The following is an 18,326-nucleotide window of genomic DNA, read 5'->3' as shown; positions in this document are numbered from 1 at the left end:
TGCCTTGGTTGCGGGCACATCCCCAGTGGGAGGTGTGCAGGAGGCGGCTGGTCGATGTTTCTCTCTCATCGATGTTTCTAACTCTCTATCCCTCTCCCTTCCTCTTTGTGAAAAATCAATAAAATATATTAAAAATGTATATATATATAAATGCAGGGACATAAAGCATTAATGCAAGTCAAATGATTTAGTGAACAAGTTTCAGCAGTTCAACTTTATAACAATACTAGAGACCTGGTGCATGAAATTCATACACTGGATGAGGGGGTGGTCCCTCAGCCCGGCCTGCGCCCTCTCGGACAGCCCTCTCTCGCAGTCCGGGACCCCACGCTCCTTACCACCCGCCTGCTCGCTGTACCTTACCGCTCAGCTCACTGCTCCTTAGCACTGCCACAGAGGCCGGAGAGGCTCCGGCCAGACACTACTGTTGCACTCACTCAGACTTCTGGCTGAGCGGCACTCCCCCTGTGGGTCAGTGCACGTCATAGCAACCAGTCCATGATTCTCTCTTATCATTGATGTTTCTCTCTTTCTCTCCCTCTCCCTTCCTCTCTGAAATCAATAAAGATATATATATTTTAAAAAATGATAATAGTAAAATTATCATCCAAAACCTCAGAAGAGTGTATAGTACGCATCTGTTTTATAAAACCGGATGAAGACAGTTCAAGAAAAGAACACCACAGACCGATGGGTCCCCATGAACACAGACCCAGAAATCCTCAACAAAAAGCTAGAAAATCAAGTCCGGCAACATTATGTAAAAAGAATAGCACACCACAATCAACTGTGATTTATCCCAGGAACAAAAGGCTGTCCCACTTTTCCCAAATCAATAGATGCTTTCCACCATATGAACGGCTTAACAAAAACCACATGATTCTGTCAGTGGCTGCAGAAAAAAAGCATTTAACAAAATTCAACATCCATTCATGATGAATGCTACCAGCAAACCAGTAAGAGAAGGGAACTTTCTCAATCTGAAAATCGATGGTTAACATACATAGATGGATGCAGCTAGCATAGTGGTGGAAGAGGGTATGCTTTCTCCCAGGATGGGGAGTGAGGTCACTACGCCTGCTCTCAATACTGATACTCGAGGCCCATTGCGTGGAGATTCATGCAATAGGCCTTCCTTCCCCCAGCTGCTGGCACCAGTCTTCCTCTGGCACCCGGGACCCAGGCCTTTGCTCCGGCCACAGCAGAGAAGCCAAGCCTCTTCAGTCTTCAGTCTTCGATCTGGCCGGAGCCTTCAGTCTTCGCTCCGCGTCTGTGTATGCAAATTAATCCACCATCATTGTTGGGTTGATTTGCATACTCACACTGATTGGCTGGTGGGCATTGCAGATGTACGGTCAATTTGCATATTTCTCTTTTTATTAGTGTAGATTCACCATCCTACTGGACGTGCCAACCAGTGCAAGACAGATAAATAGAAGGCATGCAGATCGGAAAGAAAGAGCAACTGCCCCCATTTGCAGATGGCATGATTGTCTAGGTCATCCGTGGGCAAACTATGGCCCGCAGGCTGGATCCGTCCCGTTCGGCTGTTCTATCCAGCCCGCGGAGCCGAAAGAGCGAAGGGTTCTCTTGCTCTCCCCTCCTCTCCTTTACTTTGAATTTATATTAGTTCACACAAACACTCCATCCATGCTTTTGTTCCGGCCCTCCGGTCCAGTTTAAGAACCCACTGTGGTCCTCGAGTCAAAAAGGTTGCCCACCCGTGGTAGGGAGACAACCCTACGGGAATCTATAAAAAAGCTGGGAATAGTAACAGAGTTAGCAAGGTTGCAGGATACAAGGTCAACACACAAAAACCAATTGTATTTCTATATCCTAGCAACAAATCATTGGAAACTACAATTATCAACCAAAAACAAAAGCCCAAATCCATTCCAGTTGATCAGAAAAGAATGAAATACTTAGGTATAAATCTAAGAACACCTGTATAGGATCGGCACGCTGAAACCTACAAAACACTGAAGAATGAAATCCAGGACGACCTAAAATAAGTGGCCAGACATACGGTGTTCATGGATTGGAAGACTCGATATTGTTAAGACACCAATTCTCCACAAACTGAGAAGTTAGGAGTAGCCTGTAGGTTTAACACCATCCCACAATTCCAGCAAGATGTTTTTAGAGATGAACTGATTGTACAATGTATAGGGAACGTCCGATTAGCTAGGCAAAGGGGTGGCAGAGGTTGGTGGGAGAGTGTTCAGGGCAGAAGGAACCACAGATCGAAGTCACCTTTGTTTAGAGCTCTTTGTGTATGTGTGCGTGTTGGGGGGTGGGGATGGGAGGCAGATGGATTCCAAGAATATGAACTTTGTCTCTTAATCTCCATGAGACTTGGCCAGTGGTTTCTTTTTTTTTTTTTAATATATTTTATTGATATTTCACAGAGAGGAAGGGAGAGGGAGAGAGAGTCAGAAACATCAATGACAGAGAAACATCGATCAGCTGCCTCCTGCACACCTCCCACTGGGGATGTGCCCGCAACCAAGGTACATGCCCCCGACCGGAATCGAACCCGGGACCCTTCAGTCCGCAGGCCGACGCTCTATCCACTGAGCCAAACCGGTTTCGGCGGCCATTGGTTTCTTTACTTCAGGCTTCAAGCCAGTCTCCTGTGTTGAAAACAGGAGCTGATGTTAGTACCAATGAGTTTTCCATTCAAAGTCCTTAACAACTCTCACACACCAAGTCACCCAACCCTGTGGCACTATAGAGCGTCTCTGGAATGATACCAGTTGGGAAACTGGGTGGCTGTGGGCCACGGTGGAATGGAGATTTATTTTTCACTGTACAACTTTTCATACTTTTTGAATTGTATACCGCATGCAAATACCTTCTATTCAAAAATTGCTAAAATGTTAGCTGTTATTAGTCCTACCTTCGTATAGATCAGCCTTAGAGCTAATATACGGAGCATAATCTTTATCTTATTTGACTTTTTTAAATGGGGGTTGGATTATTTTAAAAAATATATTTTATTGATTTCTTTTACAGAGAGTAAGGGAGAGGGAGAGTTAGAAACATCGATGAGAGAGAAACATCGATCAGCTGCCTCCTGCACTCTCCCCACTGGGTATGTGCCCGCAACCAAGGTACATGCCCTTGACCGGAATCGAACCTGGGGCCCTTGAGTCCGCAGGCTGACGCTCTATCCACTGAGCCACACCGGTTAGGGCTAAATGTGAGCTCTTAAAATCCTCAGGATTCCACACTTGTTCTTCCTGCTCTTTTTATATGTTCACACCTGTCTCCTTATAATTGACTGTAACTTAAAATGTTTCTCTTTAATTTACTGGCTACTCCTCCAACAGAGGCTTAGAGCAAGCCTGCCTGAGAACACCCTTCTCTATCCACTGATGTATAACAAAGAACGAAGTGCGCCTCTGACGCAGATGAGATAACTAGGAAAAGATTGTTGAAGCAATGAAACCTGTCCTGCCTTGACTTCCACAATTCAACATAGATCTCACATTACTCTAGCTTGCTCCACCCACTATGTTTTCCCTCAAGTTACCATGGATGGATGAAAAGGACTCACACTTCATATCAATTTTTGTAAAATATATTTTATTGATTTTTACAGAGAGGAAGGAAGAGGAAGAGAGAGTTAGAAACATCGATGAGCGAGAAACATCGATCAGCTGCCTCCTGCACACCCCTCACTGGGGAGTAAGCCCACAACCAAGGTACATGCCCTTGACTGGAATCGAACCCGAAACCCTTCTTCAGCCTGCGGGCCGGTGCTCTCTATCCACTGAGCCAAACCAGTTAGGGCCCAAATACTCTTTAGGATGTGGTGGAATTGAATTCCTCATATACTGCTGGAAGGCAAAGGCGGGGGAAATCAGTTTAGAGCATATCTTGCTAATCTCCTTAAACATTCATTTAGCTTCTGAATCAGACCTGTGGTCGGCAAACTGCGGCTCGCGAGCCACATACGGCTCTTTGGTCCCTTGAGTGTGGCTCTTCCACAAAATACCACAGCCTGGGTGAGTCTATTTTGAAGAAGTGGCGTTAGAAAAAGTTTGTTTAAAAAATTTGGCTCTCAAAAGAAATGTCAATCGTTGTACTATTGATATTTGGCTCTGTTGACTAATGCGTTTGCTGACCACTGAATCAGACTATGCACTGAGATACAAAGGAATGGATAAACAAATGTTGGTATATTAAAAAATAAAAACAGCCGAGACCGGTTTGGCTCAGTGGATAGAGCGTCGGTCTGCGGACTCAAGGGTCCCGGGTTCGATTCCGGTCAAGGGCATGTATCTTGGTTGCGGGCACATCCACAGGGGGTGTGCAGGAGGGAGCTGATTGATGTTTCTCTCTCATGGATGTTTCTAACTCTCTATCCCTCTCCCTTCCTCTCTGTAAAAAAATCATTATATTTAAAAAAAAAAAAGTCTATATATACTTGAAATATGTTCTTTACTAATTACAACTTTTGCAAAATCTTTAAAAAAAATTTGTATGTCCAACACTTCTTAGAAAATAGGTTTGGCATCTCTCTAGTCAATCCAGGTCCTCATAACCCCTGGAGGTAAAATCTTGTCTCTGTGACATCAACTATACCAAACAATGAAGGACTTTCACCAAAGTCAACAGAAATACTGGCTGGGTCACAAAAGCTACATCCCTCGTCTATAGATACCACTTTTCTTTATCTTTGATTTCTTGCCCGAGTGCTCTGAACATCAGGTAAACATCTAAGAGGGTACAGAAATCCACAAAAGCCTTTTATTATTTTCCATGACAATGACGTTGACCTCAGAAGATAAACATGCCTGGAGATTCTCATATTTGTGAAGACACTGGTCCTGCCGTCTTTTCCACAGAAATCTCTGTGGATGCACATGGAGAAGACGCAGAGTCCGTCTGGCTGGCTGTGGTCTTCTCCACTCCCGACTGGGCTAGTGATTCTGCTGCCATCATTCCGTAACCAGTATGATCTAAAAAACCCATGATCATCACCGATGAAACTGAAGACATTAAGACAGGTGGCCTGAGGTAAGACCTGAAAGAGCAGTTCCCTTCAAATGTACTGGCCTAGCCCTGGCCTGTGTGGCTCTGTGATTAGAGCTTCGGCCTGTGCTTCAGTGTCTCTCAGGTTAGATTCCCAGGCAACTGGACATACCTGGGTGGCAGGTCAAACCCTGGCCCATGTTGGGAAACATGCGGAAGGCAACCAATGGATGGGTCTCTCTCATTCCCTCACTTTGACTCTCTCTAGAAATCAATGGAAAAAAATATCCTGGGGTGAAGATTAACAACAAAAAAAGTACTAGCATACCCTGTGTGGAAAATAAAAGATTCGTGCTGATCCTAGAAACAGGTTACGTTGTCACCATAGGAGCACCAGAAAACCCTGCACCCTTTCCTAGAAGGATGTGGGTAGCAATGCAAATTCGGTGGAAAGTGGTGAGCTAATTTCCCCACCAAACTCTACCCTCGGGAGCAGAGAAAGGCTGAGACTCTGGTAAAAATTGTTTAATTCTTCATGCTTGTAGAGCCCAAATATGCTTCTAAGGTATCCCACAAAGAAAACATCCAAAATTAAAGAGGACTTAAACAAAAAGGCCTTTATTATTTCCACAACCAAAATGACATGGACATATTCAGTCTTCTCATGGCGACTTCGACACTGGAAAAATTCACCAGCGATATCTAGGGAATTCATGTCCCTGAAACAAGTGTTTTTTGGAAGCTGCGAGCTGAACTCAGATGATGTCGTCTGGGGACAACAATGGGTGAGGTCCATGCCCCAAGTAGACTAAATGAAATGCACATCTCCTACAGGTTCAGGTTACACCTAATTCCCTCCAACTAATAAGAGAACAAAGTCAGCTTCCCTGAAGATAATAGGATGATCATGATGAAAACTGGGGCACCTGCTGAGTGCTGGTTCAGGTCAAATGGATTCTGTCAGAGATATCTGCAGTGACACAAATCTGCACTAAGCCCTGGGCAGGTTAGAAAGTATAACATAAGTGCACGTGCTTCCCACCGAACTAAAATTATGGAGACTCTCCCTACTGTTGAGGATGGAATTTATGAGATGGAAGTCAGACAACAGAAGCCTCAGTTTCCTTCAGTGTTAACACTGAACAAAGAAACAACATTTCCTACACATCTCATGTGTCCAGAGGTTAGAATTTTGGCTAAAAGATTAATCACATTCACAGCACTCAAACAGACTTTTTCCTGTGTGTTCTCTGGTGTTTATGAAGATGAGCGTTTGTGATAAAAGATTTCCCACAATCAGTGCACTCATAAGGTCTTTCTCCAGTGTGAATTCTTTGATGATAATGGAGTCCAGAGCTATAGGTAAAACATTTCCCACAATCATTACACTCATAGGGCCTTTCTCCAGTGTGAACTCTCTGATGAGTACTAAAAAAAGACTTTGTCGTATATGATTTCCCACATTCACTGCACTCATAAGGCTTTTCTCCAGTGTGAACTCTCCTATGACGATGAAGACCAGTGTTTCTAGTAAAAGATTTCCCACATTCACCGCATTCATAAGGCTTTTCTCCAGTGTGAACTCTCATATGACGATGAAGATCAGTGTTTCCGGTAAAAGATTTCCCACATTCACCGCACTCATAAGGCTTTTCTCCAGTGTGAACTCTCTGATGACAACGAAGGTGGGACATTCTGGTAAAAGATTTTCCACATTCACTGCACTTGCAAGATCTTTCTCCCGTGTGTAGCTTCTGGTGACGATGAAGACCATAGAGAGTGGTAAAAGATTTCCCACATTCATTGCATTCAAAAGGCTTGTCTCCAGAATGAACTTGATGGTGTTGAATGAGGATCCACTGATCTTGAAAACATTTCCCACACTCACTGCACTCATACGGCTTTTCCAATGAGTGGACTTTCTGATGATAACGAACGTCAGAGATTCCATTAAAACAGTTTTTACTTTCAGGGCTCACAACACACTGCCTTCCAGTATGGACAGCTTGGTCTGGAACAAGTGTGTCATTGCAGCCAATGGCTTTTTTAGATTCCTTCTGGCAAAGGAATTTTTTTCCGTTTTGAAATGTTACCCCAGACAAGGAGAGTTCACTTGGTTTATCCTTGGTATGAGGAGCCTGGTGCTGAAGTTGTCCTGAGGCAGTAACGATGCTGTCTCTGACCTTCTGATTGGTAAAAAGCTTGGACACACTGACTGTGCTGCTCTTCACAAGTGAGGCACTGTCCACACCTCGTATCAAACACTTTGCTGTAATGTCCTGCCCATGGTGCTGGTAACACTTTACACCGAAGTAAAATGGTTTTGCACATGCCCCACACCTCAAGAGTTTCGGACTGTGCCGTGTTCCCTGTTGGTCAACCAACTGGAAAATGTCCCTTAAGACTGCACCACAACTCTCACAGGGGTGGCTCTTCTGGGAAGACGAAAGTACTTTGATCCTCTTTGCCTGTGACATTCTTACAGAAACATTCTGTTCAGTGGACACCTCCGGACCCCGTGTTCCACAGCAGCAACCTGAACAAAAGGAAACGCTGATAAATTACATGGTTACCCTACAGCAAAAGGTTATCGCCCCCAGCCGTGGGGGCTCAGTGATTTAGGGTCGACCTATGAACCAAGAGGCTCATGCCGGGGTTGTGAACTTCATCTCCATTAGGTGGTATGCAGGATGCAGCCAATCAATAATTCTCTCTCATCATTGATGTTTCCATTTCTCTATCTTTCTCTCTCCCTTCCAATAAAAATCAATTTTTAAAAAAAGGTAATCTCATCACAAATGTCCATCTGTCACAAGAGGAATAATTCTATGCAATGATTTTCAAGACAAATGTCTTAGAATCTGAGAAAATGGCTTTTATACATTTAATGATCTCTAAATGGGGAAGAATTCAGGAAGAGAGGAACATGGTTATAGGATGCGACACAAAATGAGGAAGGATCTACTAGCTGTTCTTCTGCAAATGGCTTCCTGCAGGATGTTTCCTGCTAGTTACGAGACTTTGGATAAGAATATGAATGTGGCCCAGCCAGCGTAGGTCAGTGTTTGAGTGAACAACTATGAGCCAGGTTTGGCTCCTGGTCAGGGAACAATCCAGGTTTTTTAATCCATCCTAAGCATAGGGCCTGCACGAACCAGCCAGTCAATGATTCTTTCTCATTACTGATGTTTCTTTTTTTCAACACTTTTTATTATTGATTTCAGAGAGGAAGGGAGAGGGAGAGAGAGATAGAAACAACAATGAGAGAGAGAATCATCAATCAGCTGCCTCCTGCACACCCCCTACTGGGGATGTGCCCGCAACCAAAGTGCATGCCCTTGACTGGAATCGAACTGGGGACCCTTCAGTCCGCAGGCTGACACTCTATCTACTGAGCCAAACCGGTTAGGGCAATTATTGAAGTTTGATTACTCTTCAGAGGAACTCTAATCCTGACTATATACAGGAAATTACATACAAATGCAGCAGAAGAGGCATTCTTGTCAAGCCACACAGGAAACGTTCTCTAGGTACATCAAGGTGTTACCAAAAGGGGACCAGGGTGGGGCAGGTCTGCCTCAGACCAGACTATACTGGGTGGTTTCTTGAATTAGAGGAGGAAAGATCTGTCAACAAGAGCCCAGGTGACTGTGAGACTGCCCTTCTTAAGGCTAAGGACACAGAAACAGAGAAAGAACGTGGGGCAGAAGCAGCAACAGGAGAGGACAGGAGCGAGCCTGGGACGTGCTCTGCCTTGGCCCCTTGGAGAAGCTACTGGAAAGCAGTGAGCCCAGTGGGGGCTGCGGTTCGCTCACGGGGAAGAGACGATCAAAACGGTAGAAGTGAATCAGGACAGGGTCTGCTGTTCGCTCACAGGGATGTCAGAGACCAGCCGAAAGTGGAGATAGGGTCACAGGTAAGCCTGGAATGAGCTGCCGCTGCCAGCTGCTCTTTCGGTTACATATCTAGTGGGTACCCTTAAAACTTAGCAACAAGTTAGAAGTTCAAGCTAGGGAAGGGGCATAGTCTAGAGCAGCAGTCGCCAAGCAACAGTCGCCAACTGGTCGTCCGCAGACCACTGGTGGTGCATGAGGTCCGAAAGGATGGCAACCGCTGGGAGAGAGAGAGAGAGAGAGAGAGAGAGAGAGAGAGAGAGAGAGGGAGGGAATTTGTTGTTTCACTTGTTTATGCATTCATTGGTTGCTTCTTTTCTTTGCTCTGATTAGAGATCTAACCCACAACCTTGACATATTAGAACAATGTCATAAAATCCAAGTTTTGGGTTGTCTTTCGTTCTGTTTTATTGCTTTAACTTTTATCTTGGGTATGTCTTTGTTGAATGGGGTTTTTGTTACTTGTTCCCCTGAGTTCACCTATCCCTCCCTTAATGATATCTATCCCTGGGTTAACTGGCACAAATGACATTTATTGGGTCTCTTTTCGGTATTTTCTCAGACCAGGGGGTTTCAAGCTATGAATTCTTTGGTTAGAGAGGGAGGTGTACACTATTTGTTTTCACGTGTTTTTGGTCAGGGAAAGTAAGCTCTTAAATTCACAAGTTGGCTGTAAGTTGTCTAAAGAGTCTGACCTTGTTTAATTTCTAGTCTCAATTTTTCTATTCCATTTACCCAAGAAGTTTTCTAGATTCTTATCCTGCCACTTGTCAAAAGACAAGTCTCAAACTATCAGCAGAAATCACATCAGGATACTTAGCTGATCACAATGTAAGAAACTAGAAATCAATTCCAGTTTCAAGAAAGTTGCTAAATTTATAAATATGTTGAAGTTAAATATAACACACTCTTAAACAACCAGTGGGTCACAGAAAAAAAAAAAGACCTCAAACAGATCGACAGGAGCTGGCTGGTGTTGCTCACAGGTTGAGCGTCAACCCAGGAACGAAGATGTCACTGGGTCTATTCCGGGTAAGGGCACATGCCTAGGTTGTGGGCTCCATCCCTTCTAAGGGGCAACCAGGAGGCAGCCAGCCCATGGATGATGTTTTTCTGTCATCCATGTTTCTATCTCTCCATCCCTCTCTCTTCCTCTCTCTCTAAAAATCAATAAAAACATATATTTTAAAAAATACCCACAAATATGTAGAGGCAATGTACTGGTATATAGAAAGACAATCTATTAAAGCTTATGAGTGGGGTGCAAGAAATGCAATCGTAAGAGCAAATTATATACCGATAAATGCCTCAATTAAGACAAATCTGAAACACATAGCAGCCTAACCTTGTACCACAGGAAACTAAAAACACAAGAAAGTAAATACAAGATTAGCAAAGAAGGAAGTGATGAATGTTAGCAGTGACACATCCTATATTATAAAAGGCTAATATGCAAATTGACCAAACCATGGAACGACCAGTCGCTATGACGCGCACTGACCACCAGGGGGCAGACACTCAATGCAGGAGCTGCCCCCTGGTGGTCAGTGCGCTCCCACAGGAGAGCACTGCTTAGCCAGAAGCCAGGCTCATGGCTGGCGAGTGCAGCAGCAGTGGCGAGAGCCTCTCCCGCCTCGGTGGTGATGCTAAGGATGTCCAACTGCTGGCATAGGCCTGTTGCAGACATCCCCCGAGGGCTCCCGGACTGCGATAGGGCATAGGCTGGGCTGAGGGGACGCCCCCCCACAAATGCACGAATTTCGTGCACCAGGCCTCTAGTATATAATAATTATAAGAAAGGCAAAAAGAGGAATATCATAACTAAGAGCTGTTGTTTTTTTATTTGTTTACATATTTTTCTTTGTTAATCCTCTCCTGCGGTTATTTTTTCCTTGGCTTCTGAGAGAGTAGAAGGGAGGTAGGGCGGGTGGAAGAGAGAGGAGACAGAAACACATTGACTGGTTGCCTCCCACATGCATCTCATGGGACATGGGGAATGAACCCACAACCCAGGTACATGCCCTTGACCAGGAATTGAACCCGAGACCCCTGGGTCCCGGAGCTGATGCTCTAACTATTGAGAAACACTGGCCAGGGCCAGCTGTTTTTTTGAAAAGACGCACAAAATTGGCAAAACGTTACCTAGACTAAAACAAGAAACAAGAGTCTAAGAAATTAAAGCAGAAATGAAAGACATTACACCCGACACTATGAACTACAAAGCATTATCAGAGATACTGGCAGATGACAGGACACTACATACAGAAAACTGTCAAAATCCTACTATAAACGTCTCCAATTAATAAGATACAAACACAAACATACAAACATAATTTACATTTTTATACATTAACATTTTTGATAATGAAGAAAGCAGTCAAATTTACAATAGTATCAAAAACACATAGAAATAAATTCAATCAAACAGTTGAAAGGTCTCTACACTGACAGTGATGACATAAAAGGAAGAAAACACAAACAAATGAAAGGGAATCCCACATTCTTGGATTTGAAGATTTAATCTGGTTGAAATGTACTGGGGCTGCAGTAAGAAAAGAGAGCAGTGCCAATAACCCAGCCCAGCCAAACACAGGAACTGCCCAGAAATCTAGGACAGCAAGTTGGGCCCAAAGAAGACATGTGAGAACTAAGCACCCTTCATCAACGGCGGGTACGAGGAAATGTAAATCCCAGTCCAGGTCCCTAGGGAGAGGGAGGGTTTTTTGTTGTTGTGGAAGTGAGATTAATTTTATTAGAGCTTAGAGTGAGACAAAAGGACCCTTAGAAACAGATCAGGGGCCGAAACTGGTTTGGCTCAGTGGATAGAGCGTCGGCCTGCGGACTGAAGGGTCCCAGGTTCGATTCCGGTCAGAGGCATGTACCTTGGTTGTGGGCACATCCCCAGTGGGGAGTGTGCAGGAGGCAGCTGATCGATGTTTCTCTCTCATCGATGTTTCTAACTCTCTATCCCGCATCCTTCCTCTCTGTAAAATATCAATAAAATATATTAAAAAAAAACACAAAAAAACAAACAGAACAGGAGTGAGCCAAAGGGTAGCTGCCTGGGGGCAAGTCTCCTCAGGACCCTCAGAGCGTCAAACAGAAGAAACAAAGTACAATCCTGAGGGAGGGGGGTGCAGGTGTGCTGAAAGAAGAACGCACCAGGAGAGGGATGGTCTTACCCTGTGAGGACACGAGAGCGAAATTCTCCAGCATCACATCGAGGTAGAGGTGTCTCTGAGCCTCGTCAAGGAGGCGCCATTCTGTCCTGGAGAAGTACACGGCGACATCCTCAAAGGACACACCAACCTGTCGGAGCGAATACAACTGAGTCAGGAACAGTCTGTCTGAGAACCCACAATCCTACTCTTCCCCACAACCCAATGCCTCCAGGGCCCCCAGTTCTGAGAAGACACCCAGCCTCAGTGCCAGTGCTGCCTGCTCTCTCATCACAGTCCCGTTAATCACTCTTATCACCCTCCCAACAACAGGCCGGACAAGGGGGAGGGGAGGGGAGGCAGGTAAATGCCATCGAAGCTCTGGGCCGTGCCGGAAGGGCTCCATCATTACTACCACACAAACCCAATCGGATGTCCCAGACCAGTGGTCGGCAGACTGCGGCTCTTTGGCCCCCTGAGTGTGGCTCTTCCACAAAATACCACAGTCTGGGCGAGTCTATTTTGAAGAGGTGGCGTTAGAAGAAGTTTAAGTTTAAAAAATTTGGCTCTCGAAAGAAATTTCCATTGTTGTACTGTTGATATTTGGCTCTGTTGACTAATGAGTTTGCCGACCACTGTCCCAGATCATACCCGCAAGACACAGCAAAAGTACACAGGACCATGAATTCAAACATCCTCTAGTCTGCACACCATTGTGTAATCTCTAGCTGCTTCACACCTTCAGACCCCAGGTCCTCTCCCTCAGCTCTGGCACCTTTTCCTGGTCCATAAAAAAGCTACCACTTTTTTTTTTTTAAATAGATTTTTATTGGTTTCAGAGAAGAAAGTAGAGGGAGAGAGAGAATCATCGATCACCTCCTACTGGGGATGGAGCCCGCAATCCAGGCATGTGCCCTTGGCTGGAATTGTACCCAGGACCCTTCAGTCCGCAGGCCGATGTTCTATCGACTGAGCCAAACCGGCCAGGGCAAAGCTACCACTTTTGCGTGTCTCCCTTCTGGACCTCTCCCCAGATTTCAGACCCATGTGTCCAGCTGCTCACTGGATGTTTCCCCTCACTATTGAAATGTCTAAAAACATTAACCAAAGAACCTTCTGGCCCTAGCTGGTTTGGCTCAGTGGATAGAGCGTCGGCCTGTGGACTGGAGGGTCTCAGGTTTGATTCCGGTAAAGGGCAAATGCCAGGTTGTGGGCTCGATTCCCAGTAAGAGGCAAACAGGAGGCAGCTGACAAGTGATTCTCTCTCATTGTTGATGTTTATCTCTCTCTCTCTCCCTTCCTCTGAAATCAATAAAAAAATATATATAAACATATATTTAAAAAAAAGAACCTTCTGAAATTCCCCCCAAAAATTAACATACCACCATATATACATATATACCCCAAGCCCAGTTGATAGGGCCTGCATCAGTTTAGCTGCTAGGACCAAAAACCCTCAGGGATGTGGGTAAAAACAGGCCACATGCTAACCTGACAAGTGCAGGGAAGGTCAGGTTGGTGGCCTTGCAAACAGAGACCTAAAGTAACGAGAAAGTAAAAATATCTTTTTCTCCAATATCAGGTATTTCCCTGCTTTGCTTTCTCCTGACTCCCTAATCGATCACCAATGGATTTTATGCCCCCCCTCCCCTTATGTCCTGCCCTTTGATTCTGATGTATAAAAGAGGTGGTAAAGTATAGCCAGGGTGGCTCAGTGGTTGAGCATAGACCTATGAACCAGGAGGTGATGGTTCGATTCCAGTTCAGGGCACATGCAGGGGTTGGGGACTTGATCCCCAGTATAGGCTGTGCAGGAGGCAGGTGATCAGTTAATCTCTCTCCTCCATGGTGTTTCTCTCTTCCTCTCCCCCTTCCTCTCCGAAATCAATAAAATATACTAGAGGCCCAACGCACGAAATTCGTGGAAGGGGTTTGGCCCTCGCAGCCCTGGTTTCCTCTGGAAGATCATCTGGACAGTTGCTCTGCTGTTCGGTCTAATTAGCATATTAGCTCTTTGTTATATAGGATTATACCCTAGCCAGTTTGGCTCGGTGGATAGAGCATCGGCCTGCGGACTGAAGGGCCCCAGGTTCAATTTCTGGTAAAGGGCACAGGCACAGAGTTGTGGGCTTGATCCCCAGTAGGGGGCAAGCAGGAGGCAGCCGATCCATGATTCTCTCTCACCATTGATGTTTCTATCTCTCTATCCCTCTCTGAAATCAATAAAGATATATTTTTAAAAAATGATAGACACAAACTTTTTTTACTTAGCTGGGTGCAGGATAATTAACAGCCAACAATTAACAATGGGGGAGGGAGGAGACATACTGTATTTTTCTGTGTATAAGACATATCCATTCCTTCAACTTCTATTGTATCACTGCTGTCTTCTGAGTTGCTGTCTATATATGTGAGATCATCCTCATAAACTGGTGGCATTTTCTGAGCTAACTTTGTTCGTATTCTCAACCCTTCTCTCCTCATGAAATTGAAGCACCATTTTGCCTTTCCTGTAAAATCAACAATGTTCATTTTGCTTGCAAACATTCTTGCCTGACTTTGAATAAGCTTGATTGACACACATAAGCCACTCTGGCGCTGCTCCTTAATCCAAGTCTTAAGCCTCTGCTCCAAGTTTGCCCATTTTTCTGGTTTTCCTCTGAAGGCCTTCTTCTCTTTGGGCATCTTAAGGAGTTGTTCTTCCTGTTTTCTCCACTGTCTGATCATACCCGCAGTGGGAGGAGGTCCAAATTGTCTCTCTGCAGCTATATTTCCATGCTCTTTTGCATAGCTGATTACATTCAGTTTGAATTTTGCAGAGTAAGACCATCGCTTCTTATTTTCTGACATCTTTATGGGCTCAGAGCGCTCCTGTCCCTGTTGCATCTGCGCACTCTCCACCTCCAATTATGGCATCAGCTGACTCAGTAACAATAAGGCTCGTGATCCCAGGAAGCCTGTTGGACAAGGTATGGGCAGCTCCGCATCCACGTGGCTCCCTCCTTGGCTGACTTCTGGGTATAAGACGCCTCTCGATTTTCAGTCTAACAATTTTAGAAAAAAAGAAAAAAATCGTGTCTTATACACGGAAAAATACGGTACATTATACTTTCAACAATAAAGATTTTACAAAAGAAAAAAAAAATAAGTAAGTAAACAAAAATATAGTGACCTCTCAAAGCAGCCTGGTACTGGCACAAGAACAGACATATAGACCAATGGAATAGAATAGAGAACCCAGAAATCGACCCAACCACTATGCTCAATTAATATTCGGCAAAGGAGGCACAAACATACAATGGAGTCAAGACAGTCTCTTCAATAAATGGTGTTGGGAAAATTGGACAGATACATGCAAAAAAATGAAACGAGACCACAAACTTACACCATACACAAAGATAAACTCAAAATGGATGAAGGACTTAAACATAAGACGAGAAACCATAAAAATACTAGAGGAATTCACAGGCAGCAAAATTTCAGACATATGCCGAAGCAATTTCTTCACTGATACAGCTCCTAGGGCAATGGAAACTAAAGAGAAAATAAACAAATGGGACTACATCAAAATAAAAAGTTTTTTCACAGCAAAAGAAACCATCAACGCCCTAACCAGCTTGGCTCAGTAGATAGAGCGTCGGCCTATGGACTGAAGGGTCCCAGGTTCGATTCCGGTCAAGGGCATGTACCTTGGTTGCGGGCACGTCCCCAGTAGGAGGTGTGCAGGAGGCAGCTGATCGATGTTTCTCTCTCATCGATGTTTCTAACTCTCTATCCCTCTCTCTTCCTCTCTGTAAAAAATCAAAAAAAAAAGAAAAAAAAGAAACCATCAACAAAACAACAAGAAAGCCCACTGCATGGGAGAACATATTTGCCAATGTTATCACAGATAAGGGCTTAATCTCCAACATTTACAGAGAACTCATACAACTTAACAAAAGGAAAATAAACAACTCAATCAAAAAAGAGTCAACAGACCTAAATAGATACTTTTTAAAAATATATATATTTTATTGATTTCAGAGAGGAAGAGAGAGGGAGAGAGAGAGTAACATCCATGATGAGAATCATGGATCCGCTGCCTCCTGCACGCCCCCACACTGGGGATCGAGCCCGAAACCCAGGCATGTTCCCCGACCGGGAATCGAACCCTGACCTTCTGGTTTATAGGTCGGCGCTCAACCGCTGAGCCACGCCGGCCGGGCTAAATAGACACTTTTCGAAAGAAGACAGAAGGAAGGCCCAGAGGCATATGAAAACATACTCAAAGTCACTAATCATCCGAGAGATGAAAATCAAAACAACAATGCGGTACCATCTCACACCTGTCAGAATGGCGATCATCAACAAACCAACAAAGGACAAGTGCTGGTGAGGATGCGGAGAAAAAGGAACCCTCGTGCACTGCTGGTGGGAATGCAGACTGGTGCAGCCACTGTGGAGAACAGTATGGAGTTTCCTCAAAAAACTGAAAATGGAACTCCCATTTGACCCAGTGATCCCACTTCTAAGATTATATCCCAATAAACTAGAAACTCCAATCAGAAAGGATATATGCACCCCTATGTTCATAGCAGCACAATTCACCATAGCTAAGATTTGGAAACAGCCTAAGTGCCCATCATCAGATGAGTGGATTAGAAAACTGTGGTACATCTACACAATGGAATACTACGCTGCGGTAAAAAAGAAGGAATTACTACCATTTGCAGCAGCATAGATGGAGTTGGAGAGCATCATGCTAAGCGAAATAAGCCAGTCAGAGAAAGATAAATACCACATGATCTCACCCATTTGTGGAATATAATGAACAACATAAACGGAGGAATAAAAACAGATCTAGCCCTGACCGGTGTGGCTCAGTGGACAGAGCGTTGGCCTGCGGACCGAGGGGTCCCAGGTTCGATTCCGGTCAGGGGCATGTACCTTGGTTGCGGGCACATCCCCAGTGGGAGGTGTGCAGGAGGCAGCTGATCGGTGTTTCTCTCTCATCGATGTTTCTGGCTCTCTCTCCCTCTCCCTTCCTCTCTGTAAAAAATCAATAAAATATATTAAAAAAAAAAAACAGATCCAGAGACAGAGAAGCATCGATCAGACCGTCAATCCTCAGAGGGAAGGCAGGGGAGGGTGGGGGTCAGGGGGAGCGATCAACCCAAGGACTTGTGTGCATGCACATGGGCCTGACCAATGGACACGGGGGGTGGGGTGAGGGCATGAGTGGGGGTGATGGGGGGTCATGGGGGGATGAGGACACATAGGCAATACCTTAATCAATAAAGAAATTAAATATGTATACAGAGTGAGCTCTGTCAGGGAAGAGTCCGGCCCAGGACAGGACTATATACGCTTCTTCCGGTGAAAGCTTTAATTTCAGAACATCCATGGAGGTTCCGTCCGTCTTCCCTTTGCCAGACCGCCGGCCACGCAGGCCTTCCCTGCGCCTGTGGGGTGCGCATGGGGCCCCTTTTCCGTCCACACCCCCCTCCAGCTCCCTCTCAGCCGGATGGGGAGCCCTTCAAACCCCAGCCCAGCCCGGGTCCCCCCTTCACGACCCCCACGGCCCCAAGGAGCGAAGGCCCAACCCTCCGCCTCCCACACAGTTTAGGGCGCAGGGGAGACGCACCCCAGGACCCCGCGTCCTCCTGGGCCAGGCCCCTGCGCTGTTCCCCGGGCGGCCCCTCAGCCCCTCGCTCGCCTCTCCCGCCCCCGTCACCCCGGGGTCACCCCCCAGCGCCTCGCGGTCCTGACGCGGGGCCGGGGCTGCAGGACGGACGGGCGCCCATTCCGGGCTGCAGGGTTGGGAGGGGGAAGCCGGGTGGCCCGGGGGACGCGCTCACCTCATCCGGGCGCCTCAGCGCGGCCCCCGCCATCGGACTCTCATCCGGGCACCTCAGCGCGGCCGCCGCCACCGGACTCTCATCCGGGCACCTCGGCGCGGCCCCCGCCACCGGACTCTCATCCGGGCACCTCAGCGCGGCCGCCGCCACCGGACTCTCATCCGGGCACCTCAGCGCGGCCGCCGCCACCGGACTCTCATCCGGGCACCTCAGTGCGGCCGCCGCCACCGGACTCTGTAGGGGGAGCGGGCGGGGGCGGCGGGTGAGGAGGGGACCCCGTGCCGCCCCGAACCGGGTCGCTGGCGGGATGGCGGAGAGACACACCGGCGTCCGTGCAGCTGGGACCACGCCTCTCGCGCCTCGTCGCTCAGGCCTCTCCACCGGGAGGAAGGAACAGCGGCCACCAGATCCATATGCAGGAAGTCCCGCCCCCACACAGTTGCCTAACGGGATCCGCC

The 18,326-nt window shown here is 46.2% G+C and overlaps 1 protein-coding gene across 2 annotated transcripts; it reads right to left on the bottom strand.

The window, feature by feature from the left end:
• Positions 1-5,573: 5,573 nt before the first annotated feature.
• On the bottom strand, positions 5,574-18,313 carry LOC308235025 (zinc finger protein 587B-like). Of its 2 annotated transcripts, XM_080643627.1 has the most exons (4): positions 17,869-18,313; positions 14,360-15,075; positions 12,056-12,182; positions 5,580-7,516 (listed from the first exon to the last, which is right to left on the bottom strand). In XM_080643627.1, the coding sequence occupies exons 2-4, from the start codon at positions 14,915-14,917 to the stop codon at positions 6,204-6,206; spliced, it is 1,998 nt and encodes a 665-aa protein (XP_080499753.1). In that variant the 5' UTR covers positions 14,918-15,075; positions 17,869-18,313; the 3' UTR covers positions 5,580-6,203. The 2 variants fall into 2 exon arrangements, with proteins under 2 accessions (XP_080499754.1, XP_080499753.1); XM_080643628.1 differs by lacking the exon at positions 14,360-15,075 and having other exon boundaries at positions 5,574-7,516; positions 17,869-18,307.
• Between the last annotated feature and the right edge of the window lie 13 nt (positions 18,314-18,326).

Source organism: Plecotus auritus (assembly GCF_963455305.1).
Source record: "Plecotus auritus genome assembly, chromosome: 10".
NCBI classification, from domain to species: Eukaryota; Metazoa; Chordata; class Mammalia; order Chiroptera; family Vespertilionidae; genus Plecotus; species Plecotus auritus.
Note: the sequence above shows the minus strand (reverse complement) of the source record. Positions and strands in the feature narration are given on the sequence as shown.